Here is a 17,472-nt window from a genome sequence, read left to right on the forward strand (position 1 = left end):
TCAGGAACCCCCCCCCCCCTTCGAGAATATGGAAATTGCGTTTTGACTTCGTTCCATCAGAATCCGAAATTAACCTAGTGTCGGGACAAAGCTGGCGCCGGATCAATGCTAACTTCGAAACCGATGAACACTACTTATGGTTTTGATAAAACCTTTAGTCAAGCATGATGTCCCGCAAAAAAATGAACTCTTAAAGCTTTAAAGCTGATTAGAACTAATGAAAACGAAACATTGGTCCGGCTTAGCAAGCAATATGCATTTTGTTACATTTCTCCTTATGCATATTGCATGTCACTTACTACGCCAAATCACTATGCTGTGACCTTGCTCCTAAAAACTCTATCCGGATGAGATTCGCTATAAAGGCTTAAGCTTACCAACTGCACACTACGGCTCTGAATATGGCATCTGCAACTAAGAGGTGCCAACTTTTTTAAAACTGAATCATAGTTTTCTGAAAGAAAACACAGACCCACCAAAACAATAATTTGGATGACTTCAATTTTGATTACATTGGCTACATGTACCTTGAAAATCGTGTAAATTTCAAATCACATGTAAAGATACGTAACAAGTTATTTAGCTCATTTTTTACACTCAACTAAACGTACATTTACTGGTGTTATTCGAGCTCCGCAGTCTCCACGAAAACGTTTACTCCATGAAATTAGTGATGACAATGGAGACGCCAGCAAAACGAAGAAGCATAACAAAACTATTGACCATAACCTTCGAAACACCATCATCGAAAGCGACGATCAAGGTATCAGAATGAACCACTCTCGGGCGTTGTTGTCCGGCGACGCCGACAATGCTTGACCGCCTAGGAAACGAATCTACACCCGCAAAGGTAAATTGCAGTCGAGTCGTATCAAATAAATGAATTGAAAAAACACTCCTCGGTCAAACAAATTTAATGTCAGTAAACTTAATAATTATCTATACATTTTCCAAACAACGATTGTTCGTTCGTGCACTTTTCAGCATACCATTACGCACCGCCCCATTTCACAGTCGCGACTGAAAATAAACAATCAAATTTAGTCTTCGCTGACCGAAGTAAAACCATAACAAATCTCACCTCAACATGAATCGCCAGCACGCCATCCTCCGCATCGTGCGCAATGTGAATCGAAGCCCGTCCATCAGTTAGCACTGTAACGCTTTTACCCGTGCACGAATTGCCCACCTTATCGCCGGAGATAACATCACAGTAGATACCGGCAGCGAGACCCGTTTGCAGTATCTCCAGCATATCGACTCCCTGATTGTTGAAAGCTACGAAACCTCGATTGCCTCGGGAGAATGCAATCTTATTTGCGCCGTTAGACCACCAATTAGCTACCGGCGTTCCCCAGCAGATATTTCTGAATTTGATCATATTTGCGATTTGCCGCCAGCGATGCTCGCAAACCCAACCGTTTCCGCAGCTGTTATCGGTGTTGATCGACGGTGACACGATGTTGCCGTTACCATCCATAGGCGGCCCAAGGTCAAAGTCGTCAAAAGCGAACGAACTCATGATCCGCAGTTGACCGAACGGATATGCTGCTCCGAAGGCAATCGCCATTTTGTAAGGTTTCGGCAACTTATAGGAGAGAATCGTCCCGTGGTCATGACGCTGGTTATCGTGGTTATCAACGAACACCAAAGCATCACGTGACGGAAGGAGCCCCCAAGCTTCCCCAAACGATTCCAACCATACGAGGTCGTCATTTCCGCGGAACGCTCGACCCAAGTAGAATGAAAACATAAACTCCGTCACCGTTCCCAGGTGGCTGTATTCGTACTTCCGAACCACTTCATGATCGCCATTGTCGATCACTTCTTGCATCATGAAAGCCCGTGCTCCAGCCGGGAACCCAAAATCAGTATTCAGATTCTTCAACCGTCCGTAGATAACTTCCAAATCCTGAGGCCACATATGTTTAGCAGCATCCACCCGGAATCCAGCTACACCCAGATCGATCAGATGATCCATGAACGCTACCAATTTGTCCCGAACCGAATCAAGGCCCTGATTCAAATCTGGCAATCCAAAAAGTTCACAGTTTCGAATCATCACCCGATCATTCCAGTCGGTAATCTCGCAGGATGGGTTGAAATCGGACAGTGTGTAGGGAACCGCTGGAAAATCACGATCGCGTGGAACCGCAGTCGATCCCCCTGTACCATAACCAACACTGCCGTCAGCCGGATGAGCCGCCATGTGGTTAGGAATGATGTCAACATACAGCCGCACGCCAACGGCATTGCACCGTCGGGACATATCCAGGAAATCTGCCTCGGTACCGGACCTGGTTGTCAACTGGTACGACACTGGCTGATAACGTTCCCACCAGGGTCGATTGCTATCACTTGCCGGCGGTTCAACGATCACGTTCTCATTGACTGGTGAAAGCTGTGAAATCATGAAGCTTTAAACCAGTGAAAAAATGGATTGAATGATGCTAACCTGAATACCGCCGAAACCGCGAGGTCCCAACCATCGCTCACATTCCTGGGCAATGTCGGAAAATTTCCACTCGAAAAGATGAACAATGGTGCTGTGACCGGTCCAGAAGTGGGGATCATGCTGAGCTTGTATGCAGCTGAGAGCGGAAAGAACCGAGACTAGAAAAACGGCCGAATACTTCATTGCGACCGAAATTCACTGAACAGAAGGAAAGCGCGAAGAAATCAGTTCGTGGGTTCTGCGAATCTTTTTATACCGTTCGGTTATCAAAAATTAGCCAAAATATGTGGAACCAGTGGCAAAATGGCAGCGATAGCGCGTGTGGATGATAAAGTTTGATTGTGGGGGGTTGAATCTGAGATTAGTTGATGTGCGAGTGGAAGTAGCAATTGGCTTTATTTTCAGCGAAAGCATTTGCTTCCATCTAATAATCTAAGATTATTTTCGATCACTATATAACGGAGTGATCCGAACCTCATCAATCCCTGTGGTTATCGATTGCGGTAAAACTTTTTAAAAATTTCAGATTTAAGGCAGTACCTATGCAAACAGTGCTTTTTAAGACTTTATCTGAATTATCCACGCTCGATTTATTTTGCTCGAGAATGCACCAAAATGGCGCCAATTGAACATCAAATTCAAAAAGTCATACATTTTTTCATTCATTTTAAATTTCATTGACCCTGTGAATATCTCTCTACTGGGGAACAGACTAGGTTTTTTAACACTAGGTTTTTAACACTTTTGGCTACCCAGAATATAATTCACGCGGTTCATATATGCGTGAAAATTTTAAACATGCAACAATTAATTTAAACTGGCCACTACATAGCAGATAACGGCTTTGGTTGGTGAATGAAAAAGAATCAATTTGAAATGAAGGCGATCGGTTAAGTCATGCAAATCCCGCCAACTTGAAGGTGCATGATTGCGGGAGGCTTTGGATTTGAAGCTCGGTTGCGGTAGATTCAACTGAAAGTTGGCATTTGAAAATGAAAACTCGCGCCACTGCTCGGTAGTAAGCACAGAAGTTCTGGTTCGCTGATGAGGAAATTAAATCCAAAACTAGTCTTTTGGTTCGAGGACCAAACGCCTGGCACTATACAATAGTTTTGGATTCAACTTCCTCATCAGCGAATCAGTACTTCTGTGCTTACTACCGAGACATCACTCGGAACAAACCAGTTGTTCACACAAGAAGTGTGACTTTTTGGGTTTAGTGTCTAGCTGGTACCAAGTTGGTGCTGGTTTGGACGTATCTAACGGGCTCCAAGTTAGTGTCAGTTACTGAGGAGGAGAATCCGAAACACTAAAAACCAAACTTTCAAATTAGGAGTTGTCCTTTTATGCGTAAAATTTGGTCTTATCAAAACAAAATTCTCATTTGAGGAAAAAATGCATAGATTCTGCTTAATCAACTAAGTGAGTATAAGTCAAAAAATAAGTAAGAATAAGTGTGCCATTTGCAGGAAAGTCGAACTGGTAAAGAAAGTCAATGTAAACACCAAAAGAACGCAAAACTAAGACTTCGCCAAAGGCGTTAGAGGACAACGGCCCAGCCCTGTCAGTTTCATAAAAGCATGAATGAAACAGACCACTGTCCAGAGCAGTCACAGGCCACCTCTTTAAAAATGTAGCAGAGATCTGGTACCACATTGAGCTCCTCACCCAGAGTCCGGTACACAACCTAGACCCACCCAGTCCTGCACTAAATTGAATCTCTAGTTGAGATTTTGGTGTTCCTTGAAACGCTGAAAATTCCTCGTTTGAAGAGGGTGTTTACTTCGGCTCTCAACTGCATATAGTTTTAAAAAGCAGTAACAGGTGTCCCCATAATGAGAATCGTCAGAGTTGAGCTCTTCATGAACCAAGAGAGCATAATGGTAACCGAATAAACAGACGAACCTTGTCGAACCAGATGTGAATAGGTAAAGCACACGTACGGGGACAAATTGTAAGAACATACAATTTTTCCCCGTGCTGTGCGATTGCCATTTAAAATCTTAGCTCACTGGAGCAAGGCATCTTTCAAACAGCCAACTTTAGTACTTCAGTAGATCCATGCATGAAAAACACGAACCGGTAACTACACCGTAGATCTCAACTTTGTTGGCGGGTATGTAGACGCGGTAATCCTTCATAAAATACTTGTGGCTAGTAATGCTATTTGCTTGCTTTAGACAAGATATCACAATTTTGAACCTATCGTTGTGAACTTTCTAGATTTCAGCTACTCAGTATATCTCAGATCTTTGATCCGAAAAACATCAGATATGGTTCGACTGAATTCATTGTGTCGTGATGTTACTTGGACTGGTAATTCAAATCTTACGATATGCATCGTAATCAACAGTTCACCATATTCATAGTTCCTAACAATTGTCTCCTCAGTATACTGATATACAGTCTCCTAAATAGATACTTTGTCCGTTGCCTCCAAACGCTTAGGGTCTACTGAGAAGCAGATGTGAATTCAATTCAGGAACTTAACCACCGGTTCCGCCGATGGTGTCCACCGTGGTCAATGTGGGTTTGATTGGGCATCGGTGAGCTCCAAGCAATTTAGAACACATTTTATGGAGTTGCATCTTGCATCTTTTAGATAACATGCTGATACCGATTTATATGGGAATTTCATGCGCGACTCTTCGACCCGTAACTCCGGAATCGGAAGTCGGAGTCAAATGAAATTGAATAGCAGCCATTGTACCTTTCATTTGAGACTAAGTTTAATAAAATTGGTTCGGCCATCTCCGAGTAACCGATGTGCAATTGTTGGTCACACACCTACACACACATACCGTAGCCGGTGGAAGTAGGCTCAGTTGAACGTTCCTGACTAGCGCCGATCCAGCTCTGAACGCGGTACCTCATGAAGGACCGCGTCAACCCTCGCACATGCGATCTCACTGCTTGCAAATGTAACCATCCCCAGTAACAATTTCGGTTTTAAGGCACTCTTAAAGAGCTTATTAAAGCTTGATTGTAGTGTTCTATAAAACGTTAAATGCTACTTGGGATGGGATCATAAAGAGGCGTCTACTTACTACGGGCGTAGATAGCGACTTGGAGTTGGGACCCAAAAAGCGTGGAAGAAGACATAATCAACAGCAATAAAAAAAAATCTAACTGAGCAAGTGTGGCGAACCCGTTCGCTAAAGGCGGCCTAGCGAGTTTGCCGATCCAGAAAAACGATCAATTACAACAGCAAATACAGCCGTAACAGCAGCTAGCGTTTCAGGTGTGCACGCTGAAATCAAGCATTACCCAAGAAGACTAGCAGTCTGGTTTACCTAAAGTGACGAAGCTGAGGCAAAAAAATCGAAGAGCTCCATGAATTCGCGAAAAGCAATGAGCACGGACAGATCAGGGATCTAGTGATGAGCATCAAATCCGTCGTAGCAATAGCCGAATGCGAACAGATGGCGTTACTGGAGGGTGCAGATTTCTGTGCCTACACCGAAATGACAATGAAGACCATGGAGGTAGCGAAAACAGAAGTCTGTGAGGCGCCGAAGGATGACCGGTATTGCCGATCTGTGAAAAGAGTACTGGAAACACCAGGATAGGAAGAGGACCCGAAGAAACCCAAGAAGGTCGGTTGACGATACCGAAACAGCCGACAAATGGAGAGTAGTTGGCGAATCGTTGAATCCTCAGGGTTCCATACTCGGCCCACCACTCTGGAATACAATGTACTACGAAATGTTATCACTGGAACTGCCCACGGGAGTTGAGATCGTCGGTCTTAGTTTGTATAATAAATATGTGACACAAGGTGCTAAAACGCACTAAAATCCTGTCAATCCTATTTCTCATTGAATTATTTTCTCCAAATATATCACTAAGGGGCCATTCTTAATGACGCTGCGCATGGACATTTGGAAAAGAGCGTGAATTACAGAGATAAAAAACTAAAAATTAATATGAGACGTAATAGTGGATGGGGATAATAAAACCAATAACAATTTTCAATATACTTGGAGGGGAAGTACATTTTAGATATTTTTTTTCTTTTCTGCGAGACATGGTTGATGAATGGCCTAAAACAAACAATATTCCATAACGAATATCACACGTAACATCGATGATAGAGCAGTGGGATTAGGGCCAAGTTCACTCTGGGTCGTGCAAAACTGAGAAGCACCATCAATGTAAGCACAGAAATCTGTTCTCTCAAGCGTAAAAGTTGAGTAATTACGGCACATCCAAAGGTAATTGTGATGCTACCACCAGAGGTGGTTATGCCGATATTCCGTTTAGTGCGTGAGTTTTACTGAATTGATAGTGAACCAAACAAATCTTTTAAAGTTGTTTTTTTCGAACCTAGATGTCTGTTCTCAGCGATTTAATTGTAATTTAATTAATTTAATTGTTGAATTAAAATTTTAAATTGCATAAGCCAGTAGTATAGCCGAGGGGAGATGCGTTTAACATGGTTGGGATAAATAGTGAGGAGGAGAGGACATCAGTTGTGGAGGATCATACCTAATAATTTCCACTATAATAAACAAATAAAGTGGCGTTATAACATGATAATCCATCAATCATCGAAACAATCATTAATACACACGCGCATCAATCATCGAAACAATCATTAATACACACTAGAACAGCAATAATAACTCACAGAATAGTTGCAGTGAAATTAGTATTCGTTGACATTACGGTATGGTACGGGGTGTTTCCCCCTGGGCCCGGAGTTCTGAAGGGGGCCCGGATTTTTAATTTTAAACAAAAGCTAAAATTTTGACAAATACTTTTTGGACAAAAATTCATTTGAGAATGCAATTAAAAATTCAATATTTTGTGTAACTAAAAATGCGAAAATTTTAAACTACCGCACTAATTGGACATCAAATATATATTTGTACCCAACCAGAAGATCAGACCCGGGCGGGAATAGCTTGGTTAATACATGGATTGGCATGTACGCAGCTCACCCGGGTTCGATTCCCAACCCCGTACACAGGAATGGAGATTTTTTTTATAGAAAATTTTCTAACCTGATTGAACAAGCGAATGACCCTAAGGTTAAAATTTCTGTAAACGAAACAAAAATAATAAACTTATTAGAGTTAAAAAAAAATCTATTTTTTAATTTATTGAATTTACTGTCTTCGCAACTGCTGAATTATTATCGAAAGTAATTATTAGAAAGAAAAAGAAAGCTCCTCAAACTTGTGTTTAGGGTTGCCACTCCGATTTCTGGAGGCTAATTCCGGGTCTTCGTTCAGGTAATTCGGATTTCACCCGGAAGAATTTAATGAATTATTTTGAATTTTGCGAAGACCTTTCCTTCACCAGGAACTCTAAACTGAATGATTCCGACAGCTATGAATTCATCTTTCACCAAAATCTCGGTTTTTTAATCCATTTTTCGCTATTTTTTCCATTGTTTTAATATTTCCATGATTTTTTAAAATTCGTTGATATATTTTTTCAAGTGGTAGATTTGTTTATATTCTGTCTTTTTTTTATCTATTTCCATTGTTACCATATTTTTATTATATTCATCTTTTCACGTTATTCATTTTTCCAATTTTTATCATTACCACTTATTTTAATTTATAGTCATTTCTCTGTTTTTAGATTTTATTAGCAATTTTTGGAGGGAATACTGCTTTCTTTATTTTCTTTTTACTATTGATTCATATTTTTTATATTCTGTTTTTTTTTTTCTTTTGTCATTCGATTCAATTTTTTAAATTTGTTTATTTGCTCTATTTATTCTTATCATACCCTTTTTCTATTGTCTTTTTTTCTCCTTAACTTTTGCATTTCCACAAGCATTTTTAAATTCATCCCAATTTGTCTTATTGCCCCATTTACCTTCCTCGTATTTTGTTCCATGTTTTCTTTTGATTTAACTTTATAATTATTTAAATTATTTAATTTATGATTAAAATCCATTTTTTCAATTTCTTCTGGTTATTTTCTCCATTTTATGTATCTCTATAGTATACCATTTTGGTCCTTTCTACATGTTTTGCTTTCCATTTTGTCCGTTTGCTCCGTTTTTGTTCAATTCATACCTCTCGGGTTCTGGTTCGAAAAAATTGAAACCCAACCATCTCTAATGCCTTGCAGACCATCCGTGTAAACAAAAAATCCAAAATTGGCCACAGATTCTTAGAAAACAGGAATGCTTAAGCGCCCCACATGGCATATTGTTTCACTTTCCCCTACCCTTTTTTGAATTTCAGCTGGAGAAGCATGTGTTCGATTAGTGTAATAGTCAATTCATAATAACTGATCAGATGTTACTGAAATGAGGTGCTGGTTTCATAGCAGTCATAACCTAATACGTCAAAATAGCAAATCGTTCCGTGACGGAATTTAGCATCAAAACTTTGCATTGCTTCGCTAACAGAATCGCTCAAACGAACAAAAAAACAAGCCACTGAACCAATGCAAACCCACTGGTTTGCATATTCTTTTATCCTGTTTATGTTTAATATTTCTATCTAAATATGCGCACACCGTAAAACAAAACTCTGTCAGATTGTACACGTAATGAAATTATAGAATTCATTTTCCCTCGCCACAAAGCAATGCGCCCAGAAGTAAAAACAGCAACAAAAAACACACTACCATCACGCATCCGAGATTCCAAATCCAGGAAGCCGAATAAAAATATGAGCTTCAGTTGGGAACGAAAAAATTAATTATATAAAACATTATACCTACCCCGCGCGGTATCATCATCCTCCGTACGGCGACTCGAACCCGGAAGGCACGGTAAACCTCCCAAGATTTGGATATCGCGCGAACCAACCGGGACTCCGCGCGAACCCCACCGCTACTGCTGCTACTGCTACCTACGATTTAGCCCATCAGTATAAGAAGTGATTCTTTTTTCATGTCTCGCCTGTTGTATGCTCGGAGAGGCAGGGAAATTTTGCAACGTTCTCACCCTCCTGGTCTCATCTCCTTTCAACCAAATGTATGCGACGACCACCACGTAGAAAAAGAGTAATTTTTAAAATTCTTCAAATGTCCACAAAGCAAAGTTTTCTATCCAGTTCTCACATACGTGATGTAAGGGTGTTTCATATTCTTTTAATGTGTTTTATGTAATTCTTACCACAAAACATAGGGGCTAGTGTTCGAGTTTCTGTTAAAAAATTTCAAAGGAGGTAATCATTTGTGACTTTTAATCAATAGCGATAATAACCAGGGCTCTAATCGAAGTACCGAATTAAATGACACCCTAATACCAATTGCGAAACATTGCTTCATCGTAGGATACGCGCGACATCGTCCGGCCAAAGTCAAGCACTTGATGGGCAGCCAAGTGGAAACGCTGTACGTGGATTTTTTAGACTAGTAAATTGTGGCTACCTTCAATGTGATGAAATGTTAGAATTTTATCAGTTATTCATCTTCATTTAATATCGTCGGTATAATATATTATGTATTTTGCCTTCTGTACTCAACCATTTGATTTCGATTGTTTACTGTTTATTTTTCACTCGTAAGTCTTCACATTTTTCTTCTTTTTACATTCCTTTTTACACTTATTCTCCTTTCTTTTTTGAATTATTTACTCTCTTTACGTTCGACAGTGTCATTACACTTTTTACTCGTTTTTCTTCTTCTTTTCTTTTGGTAATCTTTACTTTTTTATCTTTCTTCAATCTATACAATTTTTACTCTTTATACTCTCGTTACTCTCTTCACTCTTTCATTGTAATTGCTCTACATTTGCGGAATTCGTGACTCGACGATAAGCAATGGAGTAACAAAGTATTAATATATTTGCTGATCATGGAGTTGAAATAATCTCAGCCTCAAATGCGCTTTGAATTTTTTAATGTCAGCGTATCAACAGGGTGATAGACCGTCGAGTGTGTAGAAATTTACTTAGTATCAGTCAACTACCCGACCGTTGTAATGCATGATTTTCGTTGCTACCTAAAACCATCATATTTTCCTACCCTAGCTTGCAAACATTACAATTATTTACAATTTCATACGAGAAAAATATATTATTATAATTATTAAAAGATAACATGTTGTATATCTTTCACCGTTCGCTCCCTCAGTTCCGCGGAAAAATTCATAAACAGAACAAAGCACTGTCAACCGGACAAAAGACGACCGGAGCGGGTTCCCGGCCAGAGTTCGTGTGTGCATTTTTAATGCTGGTTGGTCCACCTCAAAGGACTACGAACCAACCAACCAACCAGGCAGTCACCCAACCACCCACCCACCCACTGCCTCGCATCCTTTGAACAAATTACCCCGCCCACACATTTCCGCATCGGTCTCACCGGAAGAAATAATAAATACTTACCGCGCGTGCATTTAAACAAATATGAATAGGATTTATGCGCTGAGCGAGAATGGTGGTCGGTGGCCATTATAGGGAAGGAGCCAAGGGAGATCTCAAATTCCCTGACTGAAATAAATTAAAATTCTTTCGGTTTGTCCACCCAAAAAGCGAGCGCTTGGCTCGCTTTACCACGCCACAAAGGGCCCATCTTTTGTGTTGTCAAAGGCGAGTGAGTTCTTATCAGAAATGTTTAGCAGCTGCATACGTGTACCGGGGGGTTTAAGTACAACAACGCCGCCGGTCACCGCGGCTGGATGTTCAAAGGAGAGGCTGGGTGGCTGAAAGTTAAAATGTAATTAATTCTGCAAGATGTAAAAAAATCACATAAAACACGAAGCCGAGAAACGGTTCCACCGGGGTGCACTTCTTTTGATGCGCCCATCAGGCCGGGGCCGGTCTCAAAAGTGTCGAGGCTCTTTACGAGAGTATAATATACACAATTTTCCTACAGCAGTCGGTGCTCTTTATTTCACGACAGTTGTGCGGAAAAAAGGCGTTCGTTTGTGCACTGGAGCCATAAACGGAGGACTTGGATAATCTGCACGGTGCGAAGCCGAGATTGAATAATTGGTCCGGTGCACTCCAAGGAATATTCGGCTCGAAGCAGGCAAGTACTGTGTGCGAAGGCATATTTGAGGACTCGATTATCAGAATTAGAAATCATAGAAATAGGCTCTTCCGAATTTAAGGAAAAAAAATGGTGGGAAAGCTGTTGAGAATAAAATAATAATAAAAAATAACAACAACCTGATCCGTCTGATGGCTCATGGAAAATCTCTGGCACATCTTCGAGAAAAACAACCTGCTTTGAATACGAAAAATGTTCAGCAGTCCATGTGCTTATTGAACCTTCAACCGCTTACTGAACTAAGCGGCCATTGACGAATGACGTAACTTTTCAGCGAATTTCAAACTCCTACTATTCGTAGATTGCATACTAACGATTATCATGTTGCTTGTAGGTAGTTTAACCCATCTTGCTTGTGAGATAAATGATCGGGAGTGAACTTTATCTCTTTTGAGTTAAGTAAACCAATAGCATGAGAATCGTCATCGCCGGCCACGAACATCTTCACCGATACTTAGGATTGGATAGGAAATGTTCATGTAATGCCTACGTAGGGAAAGCCAACGACTCAGAGAAACTTCTGGAGGTATTACGAAATTGGATTGTGGGACAAGTATAGGTCTAGGATTCGCCAAAAGCAGGCAATGCGATCCGAGTCTACAAATACTCAGAACAACAAGATATTTAGTAAGGTTTTTCTTGTGCTCTCAAACTCTGGATAGCCGGCCATCGAGAGTGAATTACTCATTTCTCTAACCTACAGCAATTTAAACATCAATCAGCCGGCCGTGAGATTATTGCTAAACCTGTGAGCTAGTCTGATATCGATAGTCATCTGAGAATTGGGTAGTAAGGGCACAGAATAAGCGTATTTTTAACGCGCTCAAATCAAGCCACAACTTAGTCTTTCCGTATATCGAGTCATAGAACCCAAGACAACAATACCCTCGAGTTTTACCTAGCTCCAACATCTTAGGCCGATCGCTATCTATACTCTACCTATACAAGCATCTTCTATCTCTGTCACACCATCTTGCAATGGTGTGTCATCTTATGCTTCAGTAACACGGTCAAAATAACGGCTACCACGCCTCCAACTTCGTTTACATACAACGCCTTCTTTGCTCCTATGGATCTAGGTAGCATAACAGAAGAAAAATTCAATTTATTGCAGCAAACAATGCTACAGCTGATGATTGCAATGTTAAATTCTACCTCCATATTTGAATCTTTTCAAATTGGGTGGGAATTTGCTAACAAAATTGTAAAGAATGCAAAAATTCGTATTAAATTTTATGATAAATCTCTTCAATAAAATTAAGATTTCATCTTAGGTATGAGTGTGTGCTGCTCACAATAAAAAAATTATCTAAAGAAAGCTAAGAGAGTTGTAAAGATAACATAGTTCTCAAAAGCCTCCAACTCATACCTCCACGCGAGTCTAAGTCTATTGATGGTAATTGGTGATTTATACCGGTGACGACTGGGTACTATCCGCCGTCTGTGATGGTAGTAGCATAAGAGGGTGCGAAAAAATGAGTAGTTGATCGGAGATCAGCCCCAATAAGACTTTATTATAATTAATATCGATGATCACGGATACTGAAAATCCCCTTCGTATGTATGCGTTTATGAATCTAATTTCAAGTTCCGTTATTGTTGACAAGCCCGAGCATCAGGTTATCAATACCTTGTATTTCCCGCCAATGGTCGATATTATCGCTGGTAGGGGAACATGGGGAGACTTGACCAGGTTTTCAGCTAAACCTGCATAAATCTCTAAAAAAGCCTTCAATCCCTCAAAAGTCAATGAGGTATAATGTGCAAAGTTATTGTGCGTGTTCATGATTTTTGGTAGAATTTTAAATTTAATTTTTCAAAAGTTAAGAAAGTTTTTCTGTGATCGTTTTTCTTGGTCAAGTCTCCCCACTGCGGGGAGACTTGACCATGACCTGGGGAGACTTGACCAAGTGAATTTTTAAAAATCGTAACAAAAAATAATGACATAAAGCATACTGTAATTATTTTTTTAATATTGTCGAGATCCTTAGGAAGCAGTAAAAAAATATGAAAGGGTTGCATTTCATAAATTTTGATTTTTTTAATGCGTTTCTTTCTAAAGATTAACTGTACTGCTTACATTGCATGTTCACACATCACGAAATCAGTCATATCACTGCTAACTTTGTTTACTAATACTAAAATATATAGACTGCTGTTTGAGGTGGGATTTTTTTGTGACGTGATTAACATTAACAGTAGATACCACAGCATAGTAAATACCAGGAATTTTGTGTCTTTTTTCAGCTTATTGCCACTTGGTCAAGTTATTATTAAAAAAAATTGTTCATAAAAAAGTTGTTTCCGATATTTTATTAATTAAATGCCAAGCAGGTTTCAGAGTCTCTGGCGTGTGCCGCTTCAATCCTGAAATTTTTCCTCCTGAAGAGTTTCTGGCAGGATTTGTCACAGATCGACCCAACCCCGAAAACAAACTCGTTCAGACCTCTGCACGTGCACGATCTGATTCGAAAAGTGGCAAGTTGGTAAACGCCGATCGTCTCAAATTTTGACCAATTCCCCAATAAAAGCAGTATTGGAGGAGTAGAAAAACGAAAGCAAACGTAAGCATATGCTGGCGGAAGAAAAAAATCAGCGAGAGCTGGTAAAAAGTTCACTACAGTTGCCAAAGGTAACTCCACAAAGATTAAAAAGTGAATAGTGGATTTAATTTTCCTTACCTATATACGTAAAAACGATATTTTTTTTAATTAAAAGTTTTCCACTGATACATTTGACATGTTTAACTTGTTATACCAAACTCGGTCGACCTACCCCAGCCCTGGGGTTGGTTGACCGATTTTTCTTTCCGCATTTGTTTGTTAATAACTCTTTCCCTGATTTTTTTCATGAATGAAAAAAATTACATATGTACTCAAGGGTTGTATCTTCATGACAGCGTAAACCGGTTTTCAAAAAGTCTAACCAGTACAGAAATTCCGAAAGCAAAACTCGGCCAACCAGCCCCGGTCTCCCCTATAGAAAATCAATAAAACGAACGAAATAAAAAATAAAGCAAAAAGATTAAAGAAAAGGTGATCAAATTAATAAAATGAGTAGAATGATTAATGAAATCAAAATTATAAAATTACCAAATCAAATTAGATTAGCTCATTGAATGAAAATTTTGACTATGCTTAAAAATAGTTATAAGATTAATAGAATAAATTGACTCAAACTAATAAATTGAATGCAATAAATAAAAGGAATGACTGAACCTGAAATGAATAAAATTAAATATGTGAACAAAATGAATTAAATGAAACAGATGATTCAAATGAATCAAACGAATAAACTAAATCAAATGAATCAAATGAAACAAATGAACTCAAATGAATCAAATGAATCGAATGAATCAAATGAATCGAAAAAATAAAATTAATTAAATTAATTTAATGAATTCAGTGAATACAATGAATCAAATGAATAAAATAAATGGAATGAACAAAATGAATAAAACATAAAATAAATGAAATTAATAAAGAAAACAAACGAATCAAATAAACAAAACGAACTGAATTGACAAAATGAATAAAAAGAAATAAATCAGCAGAAAAAATGTATTGATTAAAATGAAAAATTAAACGATGTTAAAAGGTTATAAATTAATAAAAAAATTGAGTGAAATAATTTATTTGGATGAAATGAATTAAACTGAAAAAATAGTCAGGTTATTAAAATGAAGAATCTGAACAAAATGTATGAACTGGAAAAAATGAATGGAATGCATAGAATGAAAACAGTGAATAAAATAAATTAAGTGAATGATATGAGTAAAATGCACGACAAGAATAAACTGATCAGAGTGAATCCAAAGAATGAAACGAAGAAAATAGATAAAATGAACGCAGATGGACCAAATGAATAAAAAGTTGCTGAATGAAATATTTAATTAAAATGCAATGATCATATATTTAAAGTTAAAAAACATTTTTGAATAAAGAAAATGAATGAACCGAATTGTACGAATTTGAGAACCATTGCATCAGAAAGTTATGAAATGTTTTTGAAAATCCCATTTTCTGAAAATGGCTAAATAATATACAATGGACTTTCTAGGGCTTCCATACTTTTTCTGTTTTAGTCTTTTCGTTTTCATGCTTCTTTATTTGACGGCGTCGTTTTAAGATTATCTGGTATTTCTACTTTATTGATGGACCTTAATTAGTTATCAGGAATCTGGAACGTTCAATTTGCTTTGAAATTCAAAATTTACTTTTTGGTTACATATTTCCGATATAAAAGTTTTTGCACAGAATAGAATTTGCTGGTCCAGTATTTTAACGTGCAATTAAACATAAGAGGAATTCCACGAAGATCCGTCCGAAAATCTTTAAAATCGTGACCGACCATCTTAGATTCCGATGAAACTTTACATGTTTCACCGTCATGGAAGACTAAATATTTTCCACAGGTAATAAGATTATTTTGACTCAAGAGCAACTTTTCAAAAGGGCGTAAACGTTTCTACGTGCATGAATTTCGATTTTTTTTGTTCGGTTATTGTATTTTATACAGCAAAACTATCTGAGAACGAGTTACAGGGAATGAATACTTCTGGCTGAAAAAAATATACACTGAAAAAAATGTTGTGTCATTTTTCAAAAAAACAAAAATTTATAATAAAAATTTAAATTGCGAAAAAACCCATTTTTTTAAATTCTTTATATTTTGGAACTAAAAACCTAAAGAGAAAAAAAAATTTTGAATGTGATTGCATGATGGAGAAAAAATCGCTAAAAAAGTTTTTCTAACAATAACTTCGTATATGTTTTTAAATTTCATGTAACTTCCTAATGTTTCACAATATCGCCTTGATGGGGTGGGCGTAGCGTATTGGTAAATCGATTGCCCTGTACGCAGCGCACCTGGGTTCGAGTCCCGACCCCGCACATAGGGTTAGAAATGTTTCATAAGAGATTTTTCTAACCCGAAGAGGCGAATGACCTTAAGGTTAAAACCTCTATAATCGAAATAAAAAAAATATCGCCTTGATGTCAAAGAGAAAGTTACACGAAATTTTATGGGCCTTTTGAAAAACCTATTATTGTTGATGGAGAAACGTGAATAACTTATGAAAATGTCGTAATAAAACAAAATAATTGTGTTGTTAAAACAAAAGTTAAAATATCTCGTGAACTATTACATTTCACAAAAATATTGTTATGAGCATTTTGATTTAAAATGGCGTTTAGAATCATGTTCAAAAAGAAAATTGTATTTTTGACTGCAAATAGTATAAATTATAAAAATATGTCAAAAGTTGTTGTTGGGAAAACTTTTTTATTGAAAACTTCTCCATGATCCAAATACACTAAAAAAAGTTGCTTTTACGTCTTTAAAACGATAAACATTAATTTATTGTCATTTTATGATAGGGTAAGGCGAATAACTTTTAAAAAGAGCATAATTACACGAATTAATTGTTTTTGATGGAGCAAAATTCCAAATATCTCGAAAACTATCGCATTTTGGAAGATTTTTGTTAAATGCATTTTGATTTTAAATGGTGCTTAGAATTATATTCTGTAATAAAATTACAATTTTGTATGTCAATTAGTATGAAATTTAAAAACATGTACGAAGTTATTGTTAGAAAAACTTTTTTACCGATTTTTTCTCCATCATGCAATCACATTCAAAATGTTTTTTCTCTTTAGGTTTTTGTTTCCAAAACATAAAAAATTTAAAAAAATGGTTTTTTCGCAATTTGAATTTTTAACTTAAATTTCTGTTTTTTTGAAAAAAGTTTTACTGTATAAAATACAGTAATCGAACAAAAAAAAATTAAAATTTTTGCACGTAGAAACGTTTACGCCCTTTTGGAACATTAGTCTTGTATCCAAATATTCCAATTGCCAGAGAATATCATGAAGATTCATACAGCGAACACACCTGCAAAGTTTCGTTCGAATCGACGATGGTCATATTTTGCGGTCGGCCGGTTTCTCATGGAATCCCTCATAAGCATAAGAGATCGCCCGTAGTTGCTACTCCGTTATTGACCAGAACCAAATTAGATTGCAAAATGTTCATTGGAACAACATGCTT

General features: G+C 37.8%; 2 protein-coding genes across 2 annotated transcripts in view; both read right to left on the reverse strand.

Annotated features, from left to right (window-relative positions):
* Positions 1 to 17,472, reverse strand: part of LOC131681105 (uncharacterized) — a 139,386-nt gene that overhangs the window by 76,694 nt on the left and 45,220 nt on the right. The gene's annotated exons all lie outside the window — the stretch shown is intronic.
* LOC131685773 (alpha-amylase A-like) lies at positions 898 to 2,666 on the reverse strand. Its single transcript, XM_058969716.1, has 3 exons — positions 2,456 to 2,666; positions 1,082 to 2,401; positions 898 to 1,020 (listed from the first exon to the last, which is right to left on the reverse strand). The coding sequence occupies exons 1-3, from the start codon at positions 2,636 to 2,638 to the stop codon at positions 1,009 to 1,011; spliced, it is 1,515 nt and encodes a 504-aa protein (XP_058825699.1). The 5' UTR covers positions 2,639 to 2,666; the 3' UTR covers positions 898 to 1,008.

The sequence above is a fragment of the Topomyia yanbarensis genome, chromosome 2, assembly GCF_030247195.1.
Source record: "Topomyia yanbarensis strain Yona2022 chromosome 2, ASM3024719v1, whole genome shotgun sequence".
In the NCBI taxonomy this organism is placed as follows: domain Eukaryota; kingdom Metazoa; phylum Arthropoda; class Insecta; order Diptera; family Culicidae; genus Topomyia; species Topomyia yanbarensis.

Excerpts from the sequence above, each read along its gene's own strand:
- LOC131685773 (XM_058969716.1), bottom strand. The coding sequence starts at position 2,638 with ATGAAGTATTCGGCCGTTTTTCTAGTCTCGGTTCTTTCCGCTCTCAGC. Across the intron at positions 2,402-2,455 it reads GCGGTTTCGGCGGTATTCAG|CTTTCACCAGTCAATGAGAA; the intron begins GTTAGCATCATT and ends ATGATTTCACAG.